The sequence below is a fragment of the Populus trichocarpa genome, chromosome 1 (assembly GCF_000002775.5).
Source record: "Populus trichocarpa isolate Nisqually-1 chromosome 1, P.trichocarpa_v4.1, whole genome shotgun sequence".
In the NCBI taxonomy this organism is placed as follows: Eukaryota; Viridiplantae; Streptophyta; class Magnoliopsida; order Malpighiales; family Salicaceae; genus Populus; species Populus trichocarpa.
Window position 1 is genome coordinate 36061923 of NC_037285.2, and position 22209 is coordinate 36084131.

Sequence of the window (22209 nt, forward strand, 5' to 3'; positions counted from 1 at the left end):
ATAACTTATTAACCCAAACATTCAAAATCAACTAAACATCGTTCTTTTTTTTTGCGCGCACCCCGACTAATCCCACGGGCCATGAAGTTAACGACCATGTAAGCCTCCAGTGGTCCTAAAGTTTGTAGCACTCGAACTGGTGACCTTTAAAGAGTAAATCTAAAACCTGACCAATTAAACTACAATCCCAGGATTCTCTTGATTCTTTTAATTTTAGAACTTATAACAATTCTAAACATTAACAAATAATTTGTTGGATTTCACTAGAATGCACTAGAACGTGGTATGTCCTTAAAATCATCAACTCACTCAGAGATATTTTTAAGATTTGATATACCAGATTCAAATAACTAGATTAAAAGTGTTTTTGCTTACACGCAAACATTCGAATAATCAAAATCAGGGAAGCTGACAACGGGAGCAGCAATCGACCAGAGAAAGGGCGGGCCACAACAATTATCATCACAAGGCTGTGACTGTGAGCGATAAAGGAGTTCATTTTAGTTTTTTTGTTTTAAATAGAAATCAGCAAATAACTAATAAATTAGTAGTTTATATATTTGTTTATGGACTATATTTAATACCGAAACCACCTCCATCGACATCGAGAAAATCGAAAGAAGGAAATGGCCGGAGCTGCATCTTCTTCTTCTTCTTCTCTTATTTCAACAGGCTTCCTTCTCTGTCATTTTCCTCAGTTTCCGAAGAAGAAAGCAACAACACTCGCTCTATCCTCCAAATCCCACAACAATAAAATATTCATCCACAATCACAAGCAACATAAATTAGCTGTAAACACCACCACCACCACCAAATTATTGAGGGATTCTTTTCTTGTAGTGTGTACATCAGTCGCCTTATCATTCTCTCTGTTGATTGGGGATGTAGACTCTTCTGCTTTGGCTTTCGTTATCACCACTACCACTCCTCGTAAATTGCAGTCCGATGAACTCGCCACTGTTCGGCTCTTTCAAGAAAACACTCCTTCCGTTGTATACATCACCAATCTTGCTGTCAGGTACGCTTCCTTTTCCTTTACCTTTTCCTTTTTAATTCTTGATTCTTTAAATTAATTAATAAAGTTAAATTTACAGACAAGATGCATTTACGTTGGACGTGCTGGAGGTGCCTCAAGGATCCGGTTCTGGGTTCGTGTGGGACAACGATGGTCACGTTGTCACTAATTATCACGTCATTCGTGGTGCTTCTGATCTCAAGTTAGTCCCATTAATGACTTTTACTTTTCTTGAATATATTGCTGTTATTATAGTAACTTTAACTAGCTTGTGGTGTGCCTTAATTAGGGTCACTCTTGCTGATCAATCAACTTATGATGCAAAAGTCGTTGGCTTTGATCAAGATAAGGATGTTGCTGTATTGCGAGTTGACGCACCCAAAGATAAGCTACGACCCATTCCTGTTGGTGTCTCCGCTGATTTGCTTGTTGGTCAGAAAGTGTTTGCTATTGGCAACCCTGTGAGTGAGTTTAATTATATACCCAGCCCTAGAATTTGGGTGGCATATAGCATTGAATTATGAAACCTACATGAATTTGTTGTTAGAATCCATCCCCCCCTCTTAATCCTAATTTAATTTATATATAATATATTTTGTCCCTTTAATTCTCCATTTCTTTTCTCCAAAAAAATTTGATTAAACCTGATTTTGTAACAATGTTTAGTTTATTTATAAGTTCCTGATTGAGGGTTTGGACATCATGTAATTGCACCACTGTTTAGTTTATTGGACAGGTTACCCTAATTGACAATCCGATTTTCTGATTTTTCAGTTTGGACTTGACCATACTCTTACAACTGGCGTCATCAGGTATGAAATCCAGCAGAGTTTATTTTATTGTGTTTGTTTGTATTGTTACTTTTAGAGACACATACACACACAATCATTGAAACATTATAGGTTTGATTATGATCTCCATCTACTCTAATGCTCCAACAATTGGCTGCAATTTGTTTTAAAGCTGTGATTCAACTGATAAGATTTGGAAATAGCATGTAATTACAGTTGATTAGAATTTGCTTTCTGTTTCATGTTTGATGGAGATATGAATGCCATATACACCAGTGATCACATATGTTTTCATTGCCATGTCATTGACTGATAAAAGAACAACAAACAAATAAATAAGAAAGTAGGAATAAGACGAATGGTTCCGGTTGTCATTTCGGTTGATATACCCATATGTCTATGTATGAGACACCATTTTGCTAACATGTTATTTCTGCTCTTTTCTAGTGGGCTTCGTAGAGAAATCAGTTCAGCTGCTACTGGCCGTCCAATTCAGGATGTAATACAGACAGATGCTGCTATTAATCCTGGTAATAGTGGAGGGCCACTTCTTGATAGTTCAGGGAGCCTTATTGGAATAAATACAGCCATATATTCTCCATCTGGTGCATCCTCTGGCGTTGGATTTTCGATTCCAGTTGACACTGTAAGTCATCACTCATGCCCTTGCTTTTTTGTTTTCACAATGAACTTTTCTTCAGACATTATGACATTTGAGCGGAAGGAGAAACTTTCTTCTCTTGTGCTTGTGAATAATTTACTAATCCTCATTTTTGCAAAGCTAGGTAAGTGGCATTGTTGATCAGTTGGTAAGGTTTGGAAAAGTAACAAGACCCATTTTGGGTATTAAGTTTGCACCTGATCAATCTGTGGAGCAGTTGGGGGTAAGTGGAGTGCTTGTCTTAGATGCTCCTACAAATGGTCCAGCTGGCAAAGCGGTAAGTTTTATTCTTTCTTTCACATTTCTTCATAAAACTTTCTATCAAACCTACCTTTCTATTCACTAGGTAAAATGGTTGGGCTTCATGTCCTTCTTAATGGCGGTGTCATAAGAAATTTTAAGTTCTACTTCCATTCATGTATGAATCTCTCTTCTGCAGGGTTTGCAACCAACCAAACGTGATGCTTATGGCAGACTTATTTTGGGTGATATCATAACTTCTGTGAACGGAAAAAAGGTTACAAATGGCAGTGACTTGTACAGAATACTTGACCAATGTAAAGTGGGTGAGCAGGTATGGTTTTGAGTTTCTTTTTTTTTTTTTCCTTCGACTAAAGTTTCCATTTCTTTTGATCGAGGATGGGAGTTTGGTTTTAAGAGTAAGTTAGTGTTGTTTGCCATGTTTCCACTTTGGAGTTTAGTAATTTGAAAGTTGCCATGGAAATTAAGGGTTCCATTTGGTATAAATTATGCAAATTGATTCAATTTTTTTTTAAAATAAAAATTTTGACTTGAAAGAAAAGCTATAAATATTTTTGGTTAGAAATAAATTTTGGCATAAAGCTTAAGGTTGTTACAAAATCGAGTCATAAATTTTGTTTTAATCAAAAGTATAAATTTGCAACTTTTTTTTTTAAAAAAAAACTTTGGACTTGAAAGAAAAGCTATAAATATTTTTGGTAGAAATAAATTTTGGCATAAAGCATAAGGTTGTTTCAAAATCGAGTCATAAATTTTGTTTTAATCAAAAGTATAAATTTGCAACTTTTACTTAATGATTTATACTGCCTTCATTCTTCAAAAAGTTATATCCAGTCATTTTTTGGGTTCATACTTTTAACTTAACTCATTTTTATCTTAAATTTTATGAAAATTAACTTTCAATTCATGACTCAAAGTCAAACGGAATTTAAAACCGTTCCATTATTGTCTAGAGGTGAGGTAGAATGAAGTTCACTTGTCAAATACAATAGATATCAGTTGAAAATAAACACAGGATACATGGATAAAATACAATCGTCCCTACTATGCATTCCACATGATTTTGTCTCTGTATTTTGTGTTTGGTGGCCTAGTCTATAGGTGATGTGGTAGACTTAGTCTACCTAATAATTGTTCTTTAGTAAGAAAGTGGTAATGATGAGATCATTGACTGAAAGTAGTGAAGCAATGAAGCAATAGCATCTCTTTGTGGTTGTGGTACAATTATACTGGGAAAGATATCCTTTGAAAACCTGATGTTGGGTCTTCCTGTTCCATGCACTTACTGAATTCTTGGATGTTTTGCTGATGACTGTTGATGTGATGGACAAGTCACTATGTTATGCAAACCTTGAGCTACTTTAGTTAATGTATGACATTGAATTATTCTGATATTTATTGTTTGGTATCAAACTGTTGTGATACTCAGGTGACAGTGGAGGTGTTGCGTGGTGATCACAAGGAGAAGATTCCTGTAATACTGGAATCAAAGGCTGACGAGTCTTAATGTGTAAAAAGTCTGGCCTGTATATTTGATGCAGTACATACATGGGGGAATGCAGTAAAAGGCTGACGATTATTTTGTGTATTAATTGTTTCACAAGAAAGGTTCTTGCTGTATTCCTTGTAAGTATTAAAAAGGATGCAGCCTCACAAACTGTCTTCATCAAGGTGCTTAATATCATTCGTGTCAGAAGAGGAAATGTAAGTCACGCCAAGCAGTTCATGTTTAGTGAAATAACAATTTGATCTCCAGATGTCACACACATCCTGACTACTCTTACTGCTTCATGGCATCTCTCATTTATTGTCAGATCAAGGTTCCGACTATAGAGGACTAGAATACTACTTTACCAACTAGCATACATGATTATCCTAGACATGCTTCGGCTAAGGCTCATAGCAACGATCATACTTGGCATGGTATGGTTATAATTCCTTACTTCTTTTTTTTTTTTTTTTTGAACCTGCTGCAATTATTTGTTTCTATAGCCACTAGTGATGATCGATGTCTAATTCAATTTTAACCTACTGGAATGAAGTAATAACTTAAAACACGTACTTATCATTGGACTCTTGGCAGCAGCCTTGATATAGAGATTGAGTGCTGCAGCATGTAAAGTCCAATGATACTCGAGAACAATCCTCAATTAAGGAAAGAACAATCGCATACAGGCAGAATTATAACACCACCAATCCAATATATATTAGACCAAAAGTAGTTTTAACTAGGGGTGATTAATTTTGGTTTTATTCGGTTTTTACCTATAAAAAACAACTAAATTGGTTTTTTTTTTGAAAAAAAATCAAAACCGAGTCAAAATATTGATTTCAAAAAACTAAGAAAACCTATATGATTTTTTTGGGCTTTTAATAGGCTGTCTGATGGGCTTCTCATGGGTTTTCTGATGGGCTTTTAATTGATGTTAATATGTCTTTCTTAGAAAATTCTAAAGTATATTAATTTTTTTACCACTAAATATTCAATTATATTAAATTGTTAGTGTCAATCTTGTTTTCAATGTATATTTTGTCTTCCTAATATTTTTCTTCTGTTTTGTTTAAGTGCGCAGGACTTCTGCTATAAAGAAGTTTAAATAATACACACCAATAAGTTAAAATACAAATTATAAAGCATTGCCTTCAAAAGGCTTAAAAAAAAAACAGCAATAAATTACATTGTCATAAAACACTCCAAGCCAAAAAAATAAAAGCATATCAAGAACAATGCACTTTGATTTCTTAATAATTAATACTATTGACATCAAAACCTGAAATTAAAGATCTAGAATTATAACATGATAAATTAAATTAGAAGATATAAAAATAAAATGGAATATTTTTACCATACATTTTCAATATATGCATCAATTTTTGAATTAATTATCATTCATTGCTAGATGTAACTTTCCACCAAATTCTACAAAATAAAAAATTAAACATGTTAGAATGAAAATGCGTTAATTAATAAATCATAAAATAAAAGATGTAAATTTATAAGAAAAATTACATGATTCAAGATTTTTGTAGGTTTCAAAATCATTCATCAATGTGCTAATATCGGTTGGAATTGGTCCATGATGCAACCAATTTTGACAACAAATAAGTGCTTGAACTATTGCTGGGGATAAAGAACTTCAAAATTGATCGAGTATACGACTACCTATGCTAAAAGCTAATTCAGAAGCCACTGCGGATATAAGAATAGCTAGAACATGTTGTCCAACCTTCGAAAGTATCTTATATTTTGAAGCATTAATCTTCCACTAACCCAAAATATCTAATTTATCATCATTAGGATCCTCACAACCATCAACTAAATACCTCTCAACCACATTTTTATTTTCCATACTATCTTCCTCCTGTAAATGCCTTTTGAATCGAGCTAATGTATTAACATCTACCTCCATGTCATCAATAACATCATTAACATCTTGTTTATGCCCATTATCATCCACCACTTCTTCAGCTTTCAAATAAAACTCATACAAGCTCACCAAATTATCTTTCACCTTTTGTGTTAGCAATTGTGTTTTGCCATAATCATACAACTCACCAAAACAAAATTTTACATATTTCAACTTGGGACGTGGACCCAAAACATTAGCCACATACAATAAAATATTTTGATTTACTTCACAACCCAATACTTCTCAAACTTTAACATCATTCTCCTTGCCATTCCACTTAAAAGATTATTTTTACTTTTACACAATTATAACAAGTTTGTATGTATGTAAATCAATTCATTGAAGAAAGAATTTGATGTGACATGCAATGAGCCAGAAAATCTCAATGTAACCATGTAAAAAATCTTTAAGAACTTCACCAAAGTTCTAGCATTTTCCCAATCATTCCAACTAGGTGGCCCTATGTTTTTTTTTATTCCCCTTTGAATCAACCTCCAAAAAGTAACTCATATACCTAAGTTCACTTTCACCTAACCTCACAAACACCTTTTCAAACTTTTCAGCAGCTTCTAACATAAGATAAGTTGAATTCCATCGAGTTGCAACATCCAAACACAATGATTTCTTACACTCTATATGCAACTTTTCAACACACTTCTTAAATGCAAGTTGCCTAGAAGGTGAAGATCTCACAAACCTAATTGCATTTTGAATTTTAACAACCGAAACATTAATCTCTTTCAAGCCATTATACACAATAAGGTTTATAATGTGTGCACAACATCTTACATGCAAATGCTCATTTAACAATATATTAGTTCGCCAATCTTTCATCACATTCTTTAAATATGAAATAGTCATATTATTAGAGCTTGCATTGTCTACTGTAACAGTCAAAAGTTTATCAATTCCCCACTCCAACAAACAATTCTAAAAAACTAGACCAATTGTCTCACCCATATGATTGGAAACTTGACAAAAATTAAGAATTCTTTTATGCAAATTTCACTCATTATCAATCCAATGAGCTGTTAAAGACATATAGTTAATGTTTTCAATTGATGTCCATGTATCTGTTGTTAAGCATAATCGTTGACCCCTAAGAGCTGTCCTTAATCTTTCCTTCTCTTCAACATAAAGTTTCAAACAATCTCTCATAATAGTGAAACGAGAAGGAATGTCAAATCTAGGTTGCATAGTCCTAGAAAATAATCTAAATCCCTTACCCTCCACAAAATTAAAAGGTAACTAATCCATTATAACCATTTTTACTAGTGCTTGTCTACATTCATTATAATTATAACCTATTGCTTTAAGAGTTCCCACACTTTGATCTCCCAATTCACTGTCCTTTTTTTAGGTTCTAATACCAAAATTTTTTGCTTCTTATCAACCACAAAAGGAAACTTTTTGCATACTTTTTAATGACTCCACATATTACTTATCCCATTAAGAATAGTATGACATGCATAATCATTTCCATAATAATTACATTCAGCTTTAGGGGTTTTAGGATCAACATCAAGTTTTGTAAAGTGATCCTAAATTTGTGACTTTTTTCTATCATCAACATTTCTTTTCTTGATGTAAGGACTTAAAGCTGTTTACCTTTATTATCCGTGGTGGATCCTACAGTAGTTTAAGATTGGACATTGATGGATGTTGGGTTAATGTTTGAAGTTGGGGCATTGCTTAATGTTAGGGTAGTGCTAGTGGATGAAGCATTTTGATTTTGAAGGTTTTCCATTTGTAATTACCAAATGACAACATGATAATGTTTATGCATATTGAAATATGCAGTACAACTTTTGATGAGAAATAATAGAGAGAGAAATGAAGGAAGAACATTCCATAGTGAGGCATGGACACCAAGAGCCTATAAAAAATTCCAATTGACATTTGCACAAACATGAGATTTCAATTCTGGCTAATTTCAGCTTATAAAAATAAAATCTTAAGTTCGATGTTAAAAAAAGGGCCAAAAGATGGTTCCTGGATGAAACAAACCAATTTGCATAATTTTTAAGAGAAATTCTAAGCAATAAAATGAAAATAGGAACCTGAACAGGGAAACAAAAATCCAAACAAAAGCAGAAACATAAATTGGACAAGAATAAAACTAAAAGATGAAGGATCCATTTCCATTCACCTTTAATTCTTAAAGTTCAACAATTTCTTTCTCCAGACGCTTGGACTCCTTCAAGGATTGTTGCTCTGCTTCTTTCAATTCCACCAACTGCAAAACCAAAAGAGAATATATATTGTAAGAGAGAGTTGGGAAGGGAGGGGTGGTTACAAGAGACAAGTTTAAAAAACCACTATAACAATCAGAATTACACTATTGGCTCATGCCAATTAATCAAATTTAGGCTTGTATTCTGGAGTCACTTTATCTTGAAACTTGGGGGTCTCTATGCCTGCAAAAAAAGTATGGTCAAGTTGGCTCAATTCAATATTCTGATAGAAAGTGGCTCCATTTTAGTAACCAGACATTATAAGGATGAATATCCAAAATATATTCTTGTCACGCACTGATTCTGATCTAATAAGATAGCAGAGCTATGATTCTATGTACACTTGCTTTATACTTTAGAACTAAAAAAAAGCAAAAATAATGCTAGTTACATTATAGACCAAACCTAAAGCAGACAAAGCACACTCCATTGCAGGTAACAAAACAGTTCACACAAAGTGCAGGAACTAAGATTGGTGTAAGGAATCTAAATTATAAGTCTAAGCATCATTCATGCATTAGGCAAACACATGCCAGGGAAAGAAATCAGAATCAAACAAGGGACAACCTAACAAATATTAATAAATCTTATCAACTTGATGACAATATAAAACACATAGCAAACAAAACAAGGTATTAAAGTGAGTTTCTAAAGCATAGAACCAAAACAATATACTTAAAAATAATAAAACAAACAAAAAGTAAAAGGACTTTTAGACATGTGAGGAATTCGAGAGAGTCTCAAAATCAGAGAGGTAAAGGGTAATTTTTGGCAGGGAAGTCCATCCATTACATGTTCCCTCAAAATCAATTATTAAAGGGCAATTAAAACAGTAAAGCCTAAAGCAAGGATAAAATGTATTTCTGTACCGTTAAAAACGACAAGATATATATATATATATATATATATATATATATATATATATATATATATATATATATATATATACTAGCTATTAAAAGTTCAAGCACTCAAAACTTTCCGGTTTCCACATATCATGTTAAACATTATACCTGGTTAAGTCAATAATACAGTTCAATAAACATCTACTCACCATGGAAAAACATCGATATGTTTTTGAGAGGCTTGATTGGTTTCAAATTTCAATTGATTGGCAAACGTCGATCTATTTTTTATTGTTTTTTAGAGGCTTGGTTTGTTTTAAATTTCAATTGATTGGCAAATGTCGATATGTTTTTTATTGTTTTTTATAGGCTTAATTGGTTTCAAACGTCGATCTGTTTCTGGTTGTTTAATTGTTTTGGATCTCTGTGTTTCTAAGTCTAAGGAGAGGGAGAGTCGAGAGGGGGCTGGTGCTCTAGGGTTGTTGGGCAGTGGACAAATGATTTTTTCTATTTATAGTACTTTTTTTTTAAAACCGGTTTGGTTCAGTTTGGGTTACCGGTTTTTGCATTATAAAACCGAAACTGAACCGAACTGGTCGGTTTTTTCAAAATTCTAATAGGTTTAATCGGTTTTTTTCACAATTCAGTTTTTTTCGGTTATTTTTTTTCGGTTTTCTCGATTTAATTGGTTTTTTGATTTTTTTACTCACCCCGAGTTATGTGCACAAACTACGCAGACTACACTCAAAATATCCTTTTGCACTAAAACAAAACGAGTGTTTGTCATGAGAAATTTCTTTGGTGGCCAATTGGTCACTACTGAAAATTTTTCTAACTCATATCCTTATTTATATTTAATCAATCAAATAAAATATTTTTTTTAAAAAACGGTAAATTTAATAAAGAACGATAAATAAAAAAATCTAAGATAACCCGTATTATTTTCAAAATCAGTAAAAGAATCCTATGGAAAGAAAATAAAAAAAAAATTAACGGAGTCCAATCTCCAATTAAATAAATTCTGAATGATGAAACTAAAAAAACATGAGTGAAAAAAAAAACTAAGTAAACCCGGAAGAAATGTCTAAACATGAGCGAATCTCTCAAACTCATAACTTGTGATATTCTAGATTTAAACTCAATTAAGAAACTTAATTATCAACCAATTTAATATTGAAGGATGAAACTATATATAAAAAATAACAATAAAAAGAATGATGATCAAATTTGAAAGGAAAAAAAACTAAAGGAGGATGAAATCGTAAAAGAAACTTGATCATAAAAATTAAATCAAATAACACAAATAATAAAAAAAAGAATAAGGAAAAAATCTGAAAAAAAAATGAATGAGGATGAAATTGAAAAAAAAATCAATTCTACAAACCATTACATATAAAACAAATAGTAATAAAAAAAGCAGGGACCAAATCTGAAGAAAAAATAAATTGCATGTTAGTTTTGAATTAATTTGATTTTAATGGTATTCTAGTCATTTTATTGTGCATCAGAAATGTGAAAAGACGAATTCATCTCACATCAATATTGTTATGATTAATGAATCCTTGTGAAAAGACTATTTCCTCCTAATAGATAATGTATCGGTTTGTTTTAAGAAGGGCAAAATGAATTTTTCAAAGTGGATTGCTATAGTGAGAAATCCATGCCTTTTAGATTTTTTTTTGTTAACAGAGGGAGGGGGGCACCAAGCCAATATAAATAGACCAAAAATAGTTTGAACAAAAAAGGTATTCCTTTGCTAATAAGACCAAGTCTAGGAGATGCTGGTGGTTTGTAACCAAATTATCACCTTCATCACTAGGTTTAGATAATTTTTATTGTGTTTGATTTCATATACCACTCAGTGTCAGAAGGTTTTTTGAGCCTAAAGGTCTTAGCCTATCGCTGAGTTGTAACTTGTTCAATTTTGCCTCTCAAATCTTCTTCTTCGCAAAGAGTGGTATGGTAAGTAAAGCACCTGTATACCTCATAGAAAGGTATATCCTAAACATCTTATGCCAATTCATTGGCCTTGCATGTTCAATGCACCTTTTTTTCAGTAACAACTTTCACGATTAATATTAGCCTATGTCATGGTCAAACATGCCTTACTTTCTATAATTCCCTTTTAACAATGAGTTATTCTCTATTAGAGGTAGATATTGCTATTACTTTAGGGAAATTGTTGTTATCCATCATCATCTTATTTTTCAAGAAGTGAATACAACTGATCTCAAGTACTTTTTGGATATGATTCCTATAGATAACATAATTATCGATATCATGTCTCTATAAGTCATGCCATTTGTAATATTTCTTTTTTTGATCTGTATAGTAGTGTGGATCATGTGATTTCTAAGAAGTTTGATTTGCCCTCTATACATTAATTGGTCAAAAATCATTTTAGTTTTTTTATGTAAAAAAAATATTTTTATACCCCCATCAACCATTTTGATAACTTTTGTTTATTTGCTACCAATCTTTCTAGCCTTTTTAGGGTTTTATAATGTTACAATCTTAAATGGTCTTCCTTTCTTGACTTCTATGCCTAAAATTAGTTATTGTTGATCATCCTCGAACTATTCATTACAGTTCAAGTCTATCATTGAAAGTGCCATTACGATCTCGTTCAAGTATACCTTTAATGGCTTTTTTTTCTACTTGTTTGCCCAATATATTTTTATACCAATCAACATCACTTGTAAGGGTGTAGATATCATTATATATGGTTCTCATGAACTTCTTTCTAACTTAATTACATTCCTTTTATAATTAACTTAATGGATTTCTAATATGTTATAGCTACAATGCATTCAGTTTTAAAAGTCCTAAATCAAAGTGCATATCTTTCTATGAATTTTCACAGGTGTTGAAAAATTCTAGTCAAGTCAACCAGTGTTCCCTCTAATTATGTTATGTTAAAGTGCTCTTGAAAACGAGCCTCCATTTCCTCTCAACTATTGATAGAATTAAGTGGTAGTGTGGAGAGCTAGTAAAAGGTAGTTTTGGGTAATGAAGAACCAAACAATCTTAGTTTCATAAAAGGATTGACAATATTATTATCATATTGATAAGTAAATTTTGTGATATGTTCCCTTATTGACTTATTGTTTCTCCTAGAAAACTATTTAAAATAAAAAAAATATTTTCTTTAGAAGTTAGATGGAATTGATTGACCCCCTCAAGGTATGGATGATGATGGTATGTAGGCTTTGCTGCACATCTAATATCTAGCCTCATTTCTCACGATTGTTATGCTAGTTCAATCTCATCAATCCTTTCTCTTGGTGCTGGCCAACAAGTTCTTGAGGTATAAAAGGATTAACATTGTCTAACTGAAAAACAATTTATAGGGTTTTGTATTGCCCAAACACAAGTTATGTTGTCTACATGTAAAACTATTAGGCCTTGTAATTGGTCTTAAGCTATATGAAGTAGGTAACCCCTCATGCATAATCATGCTCCAATGTTGCTAGGGTTGTGGTTGTATTTATTATGCATACATGTGACATCTAGGATGTGGCTAGTAACTTTTATAAATTCCTTATTACACTCGTCATCTATTTACATTATAATACATCTTAGTTGGTGACTTTAGTTATATTCATATTAGAACCATGGTTTTTGGTTAGTTATGTAAATTGACATTATAAATTACTTTTAGTTGTTGCCTTATCAATAAAACTTATTAATCATACATGTATTTATACGCACACATAACATGTTATCTGTTAAACAAATTTTCAAGTCATCTTATTGTCTTATCTAGTTCATTTACACATATTCTATATCTTTGTACATTGATGCCCTATGTATCAATAACATACTAAAAGAGTTTATACATGATATGTTTATATATACATTTATATGTCTTATGACCAATACACAAAATTACTTTAGAGCATGCACACTTTACTCTCTAAATTTTAGCTAAAATAGCTAAAAAGTTATTTTAGCTAGCTAAACAATATTATCACAGTCATGCTCTCTAAAAGAGCCATGAATATTTTATTATTATTTTTTTATTCAATTAAAAATTATTATTTTTAAAATTTAAGTACTATAACAATTATATTTCAACGGTCATGTTCTTAATGGCTATATTTTAACAACTATATTTCAATGGTCATATTCTTAACGACTAGATTTTTACTTAGACTTTCATTTAATTTATCATTTCCCTCACTTTCTTCATCTTAACTACATTTTTTATATTTTTTTTGTTCATTCCATCTTTATGGCTTCTAACAATTTCTTAATTGAAATGCTTTTTCATGATGATAACTCTAACAATAATTTAAATTATTTGTAGCAGCGATAATTAAAGAAGAGCAAGTTAGTGAGGGATGATCATCACAACGACATGGTCCTTCCATTGCTCGCGAGAGACTTTAAGGCTATAAAATGCTTAAACATCATTATTTTGCTAAAACTTTTTATATCCTCCATTTTTCTTTCGAAAAAGATTTCGGATAAGTCATCCATTTTTTTCGTATTAAATTTGTTGTAGAAAGATATGATCCTACGAAAGATAGTAGCATGAATGAGAATCCTCGCATATGAAGTATTTGTAGATTTTATGGATGAATATATGCAGATCACCAAAAGCACCTCAATAAAAAATCTTAAATATTTTGTGAAGGCAAATGTTGCAGTATTTAACGAGGAGCACTTGAAGTCACCAAACAATAATGATATAACTAGATTGTTGGTGGTTGGTGAACACCATGACTTTCATGGGATGTTAGGAAGTATTGTTTACATGTATTGTAAATGGAATAATTGTCCAACTGCGAGGTATAATATGTATTCTGGTCATGTCCATGAACTAATGATTATTCTAGGAGTCGTGGCTTCGTATGATCTTTAGGTTACCAGGATCTCACAATGACATCAACATTCTAAAACGATCTTATATCTTTTCTTAACTGGTAGAAGGACGCAATCCATGTGTTAATTATTTATTAAATGGTCTTAACTATACGATGATATATGATCTTGTTGATGGTATATATCCAACATGATGAACTTCTGTAGAAACAATTCCATCACCATAAGGAAATAAACAAAAGTATTTTGCTATAGCTCAAGAGTCCGCAAGGAAATTTATAGAACGAGATTTTAGTGTGATTCAAGTATTTTGTTTCTAATGTTATGAAACTCAAAACATGAATTTAGTTCAATGTGGACTTGAATGGAAGATATCCATTGTTTCATTAGGGACAAGTTATAACTTGTGAAACATAGGCCTGATCCTGGTAGCGCAAGCTAGAACCTTTAATTTGATATCTCCATCTTTCATAGAAAAACCCATGGATGTAGTTGATGAACAACTAGAAGGTTTGAATAAAAAAATTACAATGATGGATTTAACAATATAAAAGTTCTCTTTCAATCTATTCTCTTTAGGTAAAATGTTTTTCAGTCATTCGATAATTTTTTCGTATCCGGTCTTACTCAGAATGGATGGTGAGCACTTGTGCAACGATTGATAATTTATTGTGATTTTTGCATCCATCCTATAATGTTTCATCAGAGTCTTTCGCATCTATAACCATATTCATATAAGGATTATTATTATCATCTATAACTCCATGCACGTTGTTAAAACTAAAAGTTGACCCAACCATCCTTTCTACCAAGTTTTCGTAAGGAACATATGGTTCTCCATGTGCAAACCAACAGAAGTATTTCTCCATAAATCTTTTTTTGTAGAAGTTACATTGTTATAACATCTAGATTGAGAAACTTTTTTTTATCTTTACACCTCTTATATGAACATGTAATCCCGCCTCTAATAATATTTCTCGGATTAGATAGTGCATAATTAATAAAACTCTCAACCTTATTATAGTAATCCATCTTGTACAACCTTTCAAGTGAAACTCGATAGATCCAAGAACGATCATCCATTACATATTTCAAACCTATATAGAATATTGATGACAATATTTATTAATTAATTATGTGAACTAAATAAATTAACTAATATTGGTTTAACTCAAACTTATTCAATCTATTTTAATTGTACTCTTAAATCATTATTAATTTCTATAAAAATTTAAATTCATCCATATTTACCAAAATTTTCAACTTAATAATAAAATTGATAAAATATGAAACATATCCATTAAATAAACCATTATTTATTTCATTACAAAACACCTAAATCATAAAATCAAAATAAATTTCATTAAATTACAAACAAATATAATTTTTTTTAAATCTCAAACAAACTATAACATGTACCAATCATATATTTATACAATAAATTTCTATGGGATAAAGCTATAAAACAAGTAAATACACAAATAAACTACATATACTACATCAAAATGCCATAAAAACTAACATTTTAAAATTGAGTTCAAACAAAAAAAGGATAGTTTTGCTTACTTGATATGAGGAATCCTAAAAAGAATTGAACCAGGACAAGGATACTGACAGATTAAGTGTTAGGGTGGCTGGATTTGTGGTAATGAGAGTTTGATTTGTGATAAAATGAAGGGGGGGTTAGCTATTATTTGCAGATAAGAAGAAGAAGAAGAAGAAATGGAGAGGGAGAGGGGGTCGTTTGTCAGGTTATAACTTAAATATTACCGACAGATATACTGACAGATATTAGCCGTAAATTTATTTCGTCGGCAATACTATATGTAAGAAGACATGTTAATTTTTTTTTCATTTTTTCTTTTCACACTGTAATTCCATTGGTATACATCGATAAAATACTTTTGTCGGTGTATACCGAGGGATATAGCAAGAAAGTATTACATCGGTAAATTTCATTGTAATTTATTGACATAATGTTTTCCATCAGTATTTCTATTTGTAGTTTTCAATTTTCTTGTAATGGGATTATTTGTCTTACTTTTTTTAGTGTCAAAAGTCATCATTTTATGATTACTTTTAATAGCAAGTTTATTGTTGAATAATAATCTCTTTTCTCATTTTTTTTTTCAATATATATTTTCTTACATGAATATTCTATAAGAAAAACTATTAGTTTTGACCCTAAATGAACACACCTAATAGATTATACAACTTGAAAAATAAAGAGTGTTTTGACCCTAAATGAAACAGATTATACAACTTGGAAAATAAAGAGTTAAATAATGAATCTTTAGTGTGTGTGTATGAACATTCTAGCTTATCTCGGGGGTGATTATTATTTTTCTTCAAGTATAATCAAACTCCTTACAGTAGAACTCTGAGAATCATTTTTCTATATTAGCCTTCTTTTATATTGATAGTTGAGGCATTTTGTCCAACACCTTAATTTACAAGGACATCCTTTAAACTCCTAGAATTTATGGCATTCCTAATTGGGATATTCATGTCAAAAAAGTATGTCCTCGTGTTGTAGGTGACTTAATTTCATCAACCTTCTGATCTTAAAGACTCGTATTGTGAGGATGGCCAGTTTGTTAAGGCTCAAAGTGCTCATCTTCCTAGTCCTCAAAATAGATAAGATCATGGGTGTCTTGTAGGAAGAAATCGTCAGAAAATTAGCCAAAATGTTCGAGTCTAGGATAGGTTTTCTAGACAAGGTTATGATGATTTTAGGAATGTTAAGTCGAGTCGAGGCAAATGTCTAATTTATCGAAAATTGGACCCAAATTTCATTTAGACTAGCTATACAGCACAGAAGATTACTCTAATAACAAGTGGTACTTGAGTGAATTTGATTTACTGAAGTCTTCCAAGAAGTATTGGCATTCCACCCAACACAATTTAGAGCGTCCAAGTGACCCGTCCACCACTCGATAGGGAGTCATGAAATAGAAGTTGAGAGAACCATATCTTTGTTCTTAATAGGAGTCAATCGGTGGAGCAACTGCTTAAACATAAACAATGGCTGTCAAGTGTCACCGAGTATATGACTCGTTTTAGAGAGTTTGCACTTAGTTGTGAGTTAGAAGAAGAATCTCTCATTCGAGTTAGGATATTTGATAATGATTTAAACTTTGATATCAAAAGGGAAGTTAGCATTCCAGTTCCAGAGTTAGTTGATGAGGCATATCACAAGGTTTTAGGAATAGAAAAGTATCAAAAGCCTATCCCTCGTCGTGAGACTTGTTCAGTTGTTGAGTCTCGTCAGTTTATATCCCTCATGGCCTGTTCCTCCTCGTACAACTTCTCAATTTGTTTCACAGCCCAACTATATATTCAGCTAGTTCTTCTGGTGAATTTCGTGTTACTAATTAAGAAGAAAGGGCAACAAAATCAAGTGGTTTGGCACCATCGATGGCATGTCTATGGATTTCCCCCGTTTTCCTTCTTCCTTGAGAAGGAACTCAGATACTTTGTGACTGTCATCTAAACATAGTTTTTTTTTTTTAGTTTTGATGCTAACACCAGCTAGGTTTTTCTGGTAGTATTACATAAATAAACAACCAATTAATTAAGCCTTGTATACTGAAGAAGCAAGACACAAGTTAAAGAAGTTGGCCTCAAGAGTTGTGTAGAATATCTACATATACAACCCACTGCATTACAAGAAACAAATCGAGGGAAGAGAGCCTCATCTTTGCAGGAATGACCTTTATGCAAGTCCCTACAGCTTCCAATGTAGTATGGTGGCCACATCCTTTACCTAACAAAGGAAGAAAGAAGGAAAATGCAGTAGTGAATAAAGTCTATATATAATTAGAGTGGTTTTATTACTTAATTTATTACGTTACAGGAAGATTATAATAGACAAGCAAGACTATAATAGAGTGCTGCTGCTGCATTTATTAGAGAAGGAGATGCTGGTAATCTCCATTTCACAAGTTCATTAATCTCGATCGAAAATATGGCTCATTTAAGCATATACAAAGTACATCTGGGAAAGAAAGTTAAGAACCAAGATAGGGTCACTGATATTTGGATGATGTTCATACGGAGAGGGAGGGAGAAAGGCTGTACTCAAGCCCCCAGAGCTCAAAACTGCCTTTGACAAAATCATAATAACCACCCTTCAGTCCTAGAGTTTTGTTCACCAAGCCATCTCTCACAAACGGGTAGGTTAGCAAGTGTCCAAGGGACACGTTCACTGCCTCCTGCAATATCGACTTAAACATGTTATTATTAGCAATTAATTAATGCCACTCGAAGTTGATCGTAGCTAAGCGCTTGCCTTTTCACATTGTGTACAGAGGTCTGGGAAAGGTGCATTGGCATGTTCTGCTAAAACCTTAGTCTTGGCAGGGTAGCAAACTTTGACCCAGTCTTCTATGAAATCACTGCATATAAATTTCAATCATTAATTGTACAATCTATATGAAAAGAAACAAATAACTCAATGGACTTCTTAATTAAGACGCTAGCTTATGTACGTTGATGTTGTTCCATCATAAGGGAAGGACATGAGGCCCTTAATTCCACCACAGGCGCTGTGTCCAATGACCACAATGTATTCCACCTGCAACACTCACATGAACACCGATCAAACTTAAGCCTGGCTCTCCTGGCTGGTTGAAATATCAAATATGTGTGCGTGTGTGCGTGCATTCCATCGGTATTCAAGCAGTCTGAGAAGTTAATTGGCTGTCGAGGGATCAGAAGAATTTCATTATCATGATGGATAAGTAGCTAGTTCACCTTCAGATGCAAAACTGCATACTCTACTGCTGCCCCAACTCCAGCGTACTTAGTCTGTTGCAATAAATACAGAAAATTAAATAATTTTATTGCTGGGGAAGAGTAAAGATCACAGAGTAACATGAGGGGGTGATTACCTTATCGTATGGCGGGACCATATTCGCAACATTGCGGAGCACAAAAGCTTCCCCTGGTTGGAAATCAAGCACATGGGACGGGCAAACCCGGGAATCCGAGCATGCAAACACCATAAACTGTAACATTTTGATTACAACACAGGCATTAAAAATTTCTCAAGAGAACCCAACTTTTTTTTTTTTTTTATGAAGAGACTCGTTGGATTTGGATCACACACGACATTAGAGTAATCTTTCTTTACTATATAATAACTAAATAAACCATCTTTACTATTTCATTAGGACTCAATCCTGGTTAATTATAGTTACCAATTAGCACATGCATGTCTATGATTAAGCGTGCGTGCGCACCTTGGGGCTTTGGCCTTTGGCAAGCTCGGAGTACAGTCCCGGATTCTTGCTGCCAAACAAAAAGCACAAAAACCACTTCAAATACATAGCTATTAGCTACGAACTCCTGTGTGTATTAAGCATGTACCAGAAGAATTGTAAGAGAAGAAAGAGAGTGAATATGACATACTCATATTTCTCCTTCTTGAAGTGAATGAAGCCGGATTTAATCTTCTCAACAGGATCGAATGCCTTGGGGTCAGAAGATGAGGCGGTTTGTAATTCAGCTGTTATCTGCTCCACTTTCGCAGCTGCTACAGTTTTCAGCTCTTCCTTATCACTGCAACCGACCATTCAACTACACATTACTTCATTAATACTTTAGTTATAAACAAGCTTGTTCTCTCCACTGCCATTTAGCTCATGCTTTCGCTTCCCCTTTAATTTTTTTTCTCACGTTAAGAAAGGAGAGATTATCTTTTAATTCGTTCGTACGTACACTCTGCTCGGGGAGGGATGAAGGGAACATAGGGAAGAAGAAGAAGGGTACATGGGTTGGAGGAAAATGAAAACACTGTTTTACCATTATTTATTGCTACGATAAATAATAAATTTTTTTCATTTTTACCTGAGGAGTTTCTTGAGAGATTCAATGGCCTCGTTGTAGTCCTTTCCCATTTCTTCGCCTCTCTGATAATTCCGACCCAAAGCATTTAGGAATATTAATTTTTAAAAAAAGGTACATGTAAATTATATAATGAAAGGGAAAAAAAAAAAAGAACAAGGCAGCCGAAGAAAGTACTTACAATTAAGAAATTAAATGAAAAGAGAGTGAAGAAACCTATTCAAATGCATGTTGCTAAGATACGCAATAAATTAATGCATATCGAAACGCATGAAAATAAACTGTCAATTGAGAAGTCTTTACTACGCCATAAATGTTGGCAAACGAGTGAACAGAACTGAGTTTTTTCTCCCCTTCTCTTGGGTATATGAAATTATGAATGGACAACCTTTCCTGTTGCCCTCTTACAGGAATCTTAACTGGCTTCTATCATGTACATGTATGTATACATGATGTATAGAAGATTTGCATGAACTATATGAATGTTTCTTGAACGTACCAGGTTGATACAACGGATGTTTTTCTAAGATCATCCGAAAAAAGATTAAATATCTAGAATTTTTGTTTTTATTACCATCAACCATATTGTGAGTCCTTTAGTTTATGGTTTGAAAGGATGCCTATTATATTTATATATACACACACACTAGTAAATAATAGTTAACAGTATATGCATGCATGATGCATTGTACTGTACCCGAGGTGGATAGAGAATAGGAGCAGGGGCTGCGAAAACAGGCTGGTTTCTGATAAGGGTAGGAGGAGAAACAGAGGAGTTGAGGCTAGCAAAGACTGAAGGACGTAATGCGGGTAGTGATCTCTTAGAGGCAGAGACAGAGGTGAGACACCAGCTGTTAATCGAAGCCGTCGACATTGTGCACGGGACCTTAGGATTCTGTGGCTTTATACCCATTTTTGTAGATAATGAAAACGATAGCTCGGTGAATCAAAGCTTTTGCCCTTGTAGATGAGGTTTGGACGTTCGAGATCGATGCTGCCTCTCAATCCTCATCGTGATAGCTCGTAGTACCGTTCCTCTTCTTGTTCTTGTTTTTGTTTTTGTTTTTGTTTTTGTTTTTTCCCCTCAACGTTCGAAAATTGAAAATGTATTTTGGAAAGCCCGTTTTCTCATACATGCTAATTTAATAATTTCAGTCAATATATGCTTCCCATATTATATTATATTATATTATAGACAAACAATTATAATTATTTTGGGATTTAGAGATATATTCACGTTCAATGCTATAAATAATTACCATATCAATTCATTATGGTAAATGTTTCAATTACATATAGGCACTAATAAATCAAAAGGTTATTTAGAGTTGCATTGCAATATGCTGTTCTGAATTATCTCTGTATGAGGCATCTTCCCTTCAATAAATGCCAGACGATTCATGTTAGACAGACCTCTCTATCCTAGTCCTAACAAGCAGAGGGGTGGCACGTGTCTGTATTGCTGAGGATGAAGATGAACCAGCGTTTTTTATGGTTAAAAAGCAGATAGCTATATCCTTTTGAACCATGGAATAACTGGTGCAAATGTGGCACACATGATGATGGGTGATGGAAAGTAGAGATAAGATCCTATCCCTAAAACATGGCTCTGGAGCCTTTGATGATCCGAACTTGCTAGAGACCGGCCCCTTGCATCCCTTGTAATGTCACTGACATGAGGATCGAGAGGTTTGGTCTTCCATGTGATTTTAACCGAGAGCTTTGCCTTGTATGATGACTTTGTGATTTATCAGTGACGCTGGATATATTAATTTGTATGCCTTCGAGAACGAAATTACAAGTAAAAAACTACAGAAAATGGCCTTACCTAGCTAGTCATATGATCTTGTTGTTGGTATAAATTTATGGGAAAGGAACACAGCACGTAATTCTTACCTCCATAACAGTTCTTGCAGGATATACACATACAAATTCGTTCCCATTGCTGACTTGTAGTTGCTAGACATGAATGAGAGCTTCAACCAAGAAGTGGAAACCTGCAAAATCTTCTTTCTCCTCGATGAACATTCCAATTCCCAGGCAATTCATGCGCTGGTCTTCTTGTTCAATATTTTGGTACTGTTCGTCCATCATTATGATGGCAAGATTGTGGAATATTCTCGAGCTAAGACCATACTTAACCATTCTTTTTGCAGCGATAATTAGCTGGTCGAAACATTTTCTCTAGAACACAGACATTGTGACTGATCTCCAAGCTAGTGAAGCGCTTGAAGGAGAAATTAAGAACATGGGACATGGAAGGTTATATAGTTTCTTGCAATTTTAGATTTTCATTTCTTTATACGAATTAATATTCT

General features: G+C 33.1%; 2 protein-coding genes across 3 annotated transcripts; one reads left to right on the top strand and one right to left on the bottom strand.

Moving 5' to 3' along the window:
• Positions 1-441: 441 nt before the first annotated feature.
• Positions 442-4494, top strand: LOC7496827 (protease Do-like 1, chloroplastic). Its single transcript, XM_002300000.4, has 8 exons — positions 442-1018; positions 1095-1217; positions 1305-1476; positions 1790-1827; positions 2254-2452; positions 2592-2744; positions 2907-3041; positions 4158-4494. The coding sequence occupies exons 1-8, from the start codon at positions 627-629 to the stop codon at positions 4233-4235; spliced, it is 1290 nt and encodes a 429-aa protein (XP_002300036.2). The 5' UTR covers positions 442-626; the 3' UTR covers positions 4236-4494.
• A 13100-nt stretch (positions 4495-17594) lies between these two features.
• LOC7496826 (carbonic anhydrase 2) lies at positions 17595-20780 on the bottom strand. Of its 2 annotated transcripts, none has more exons than XM_002298488.4 (10): positions 20589-20780; positions 19895-19956; positions 19457-19606; positions 19288-19336; positions 18937-19053; positions 18800-18853; positions 18535-18620; positions 18336-18441; positions 18100-18258; positions 17595-17810 (listed from the first exon to the last, which is right to left on the bottom strand). In XM_002298488.4, exons 1-10 carry the CDS (start codon positions 20763-20765, stop codon positions 17772-17774), a joined length of 999 nt encoding a protein of 332 aa, XP_002298524.3. In that variant the 5' UTR covers positions 20766-20780; the 3' UTR covers positions 17595-17771. The 2 variants fall into 2 exon arrangements, with proteins under 2 accessions (XP_002298524.3, XP_024459244.1); XM_024603476.2 differs by having other exon boundaries at positions 18063-18258.
• Between the last annotated feature and the right edge of the window lie 1429 nt (positions 20781-22209).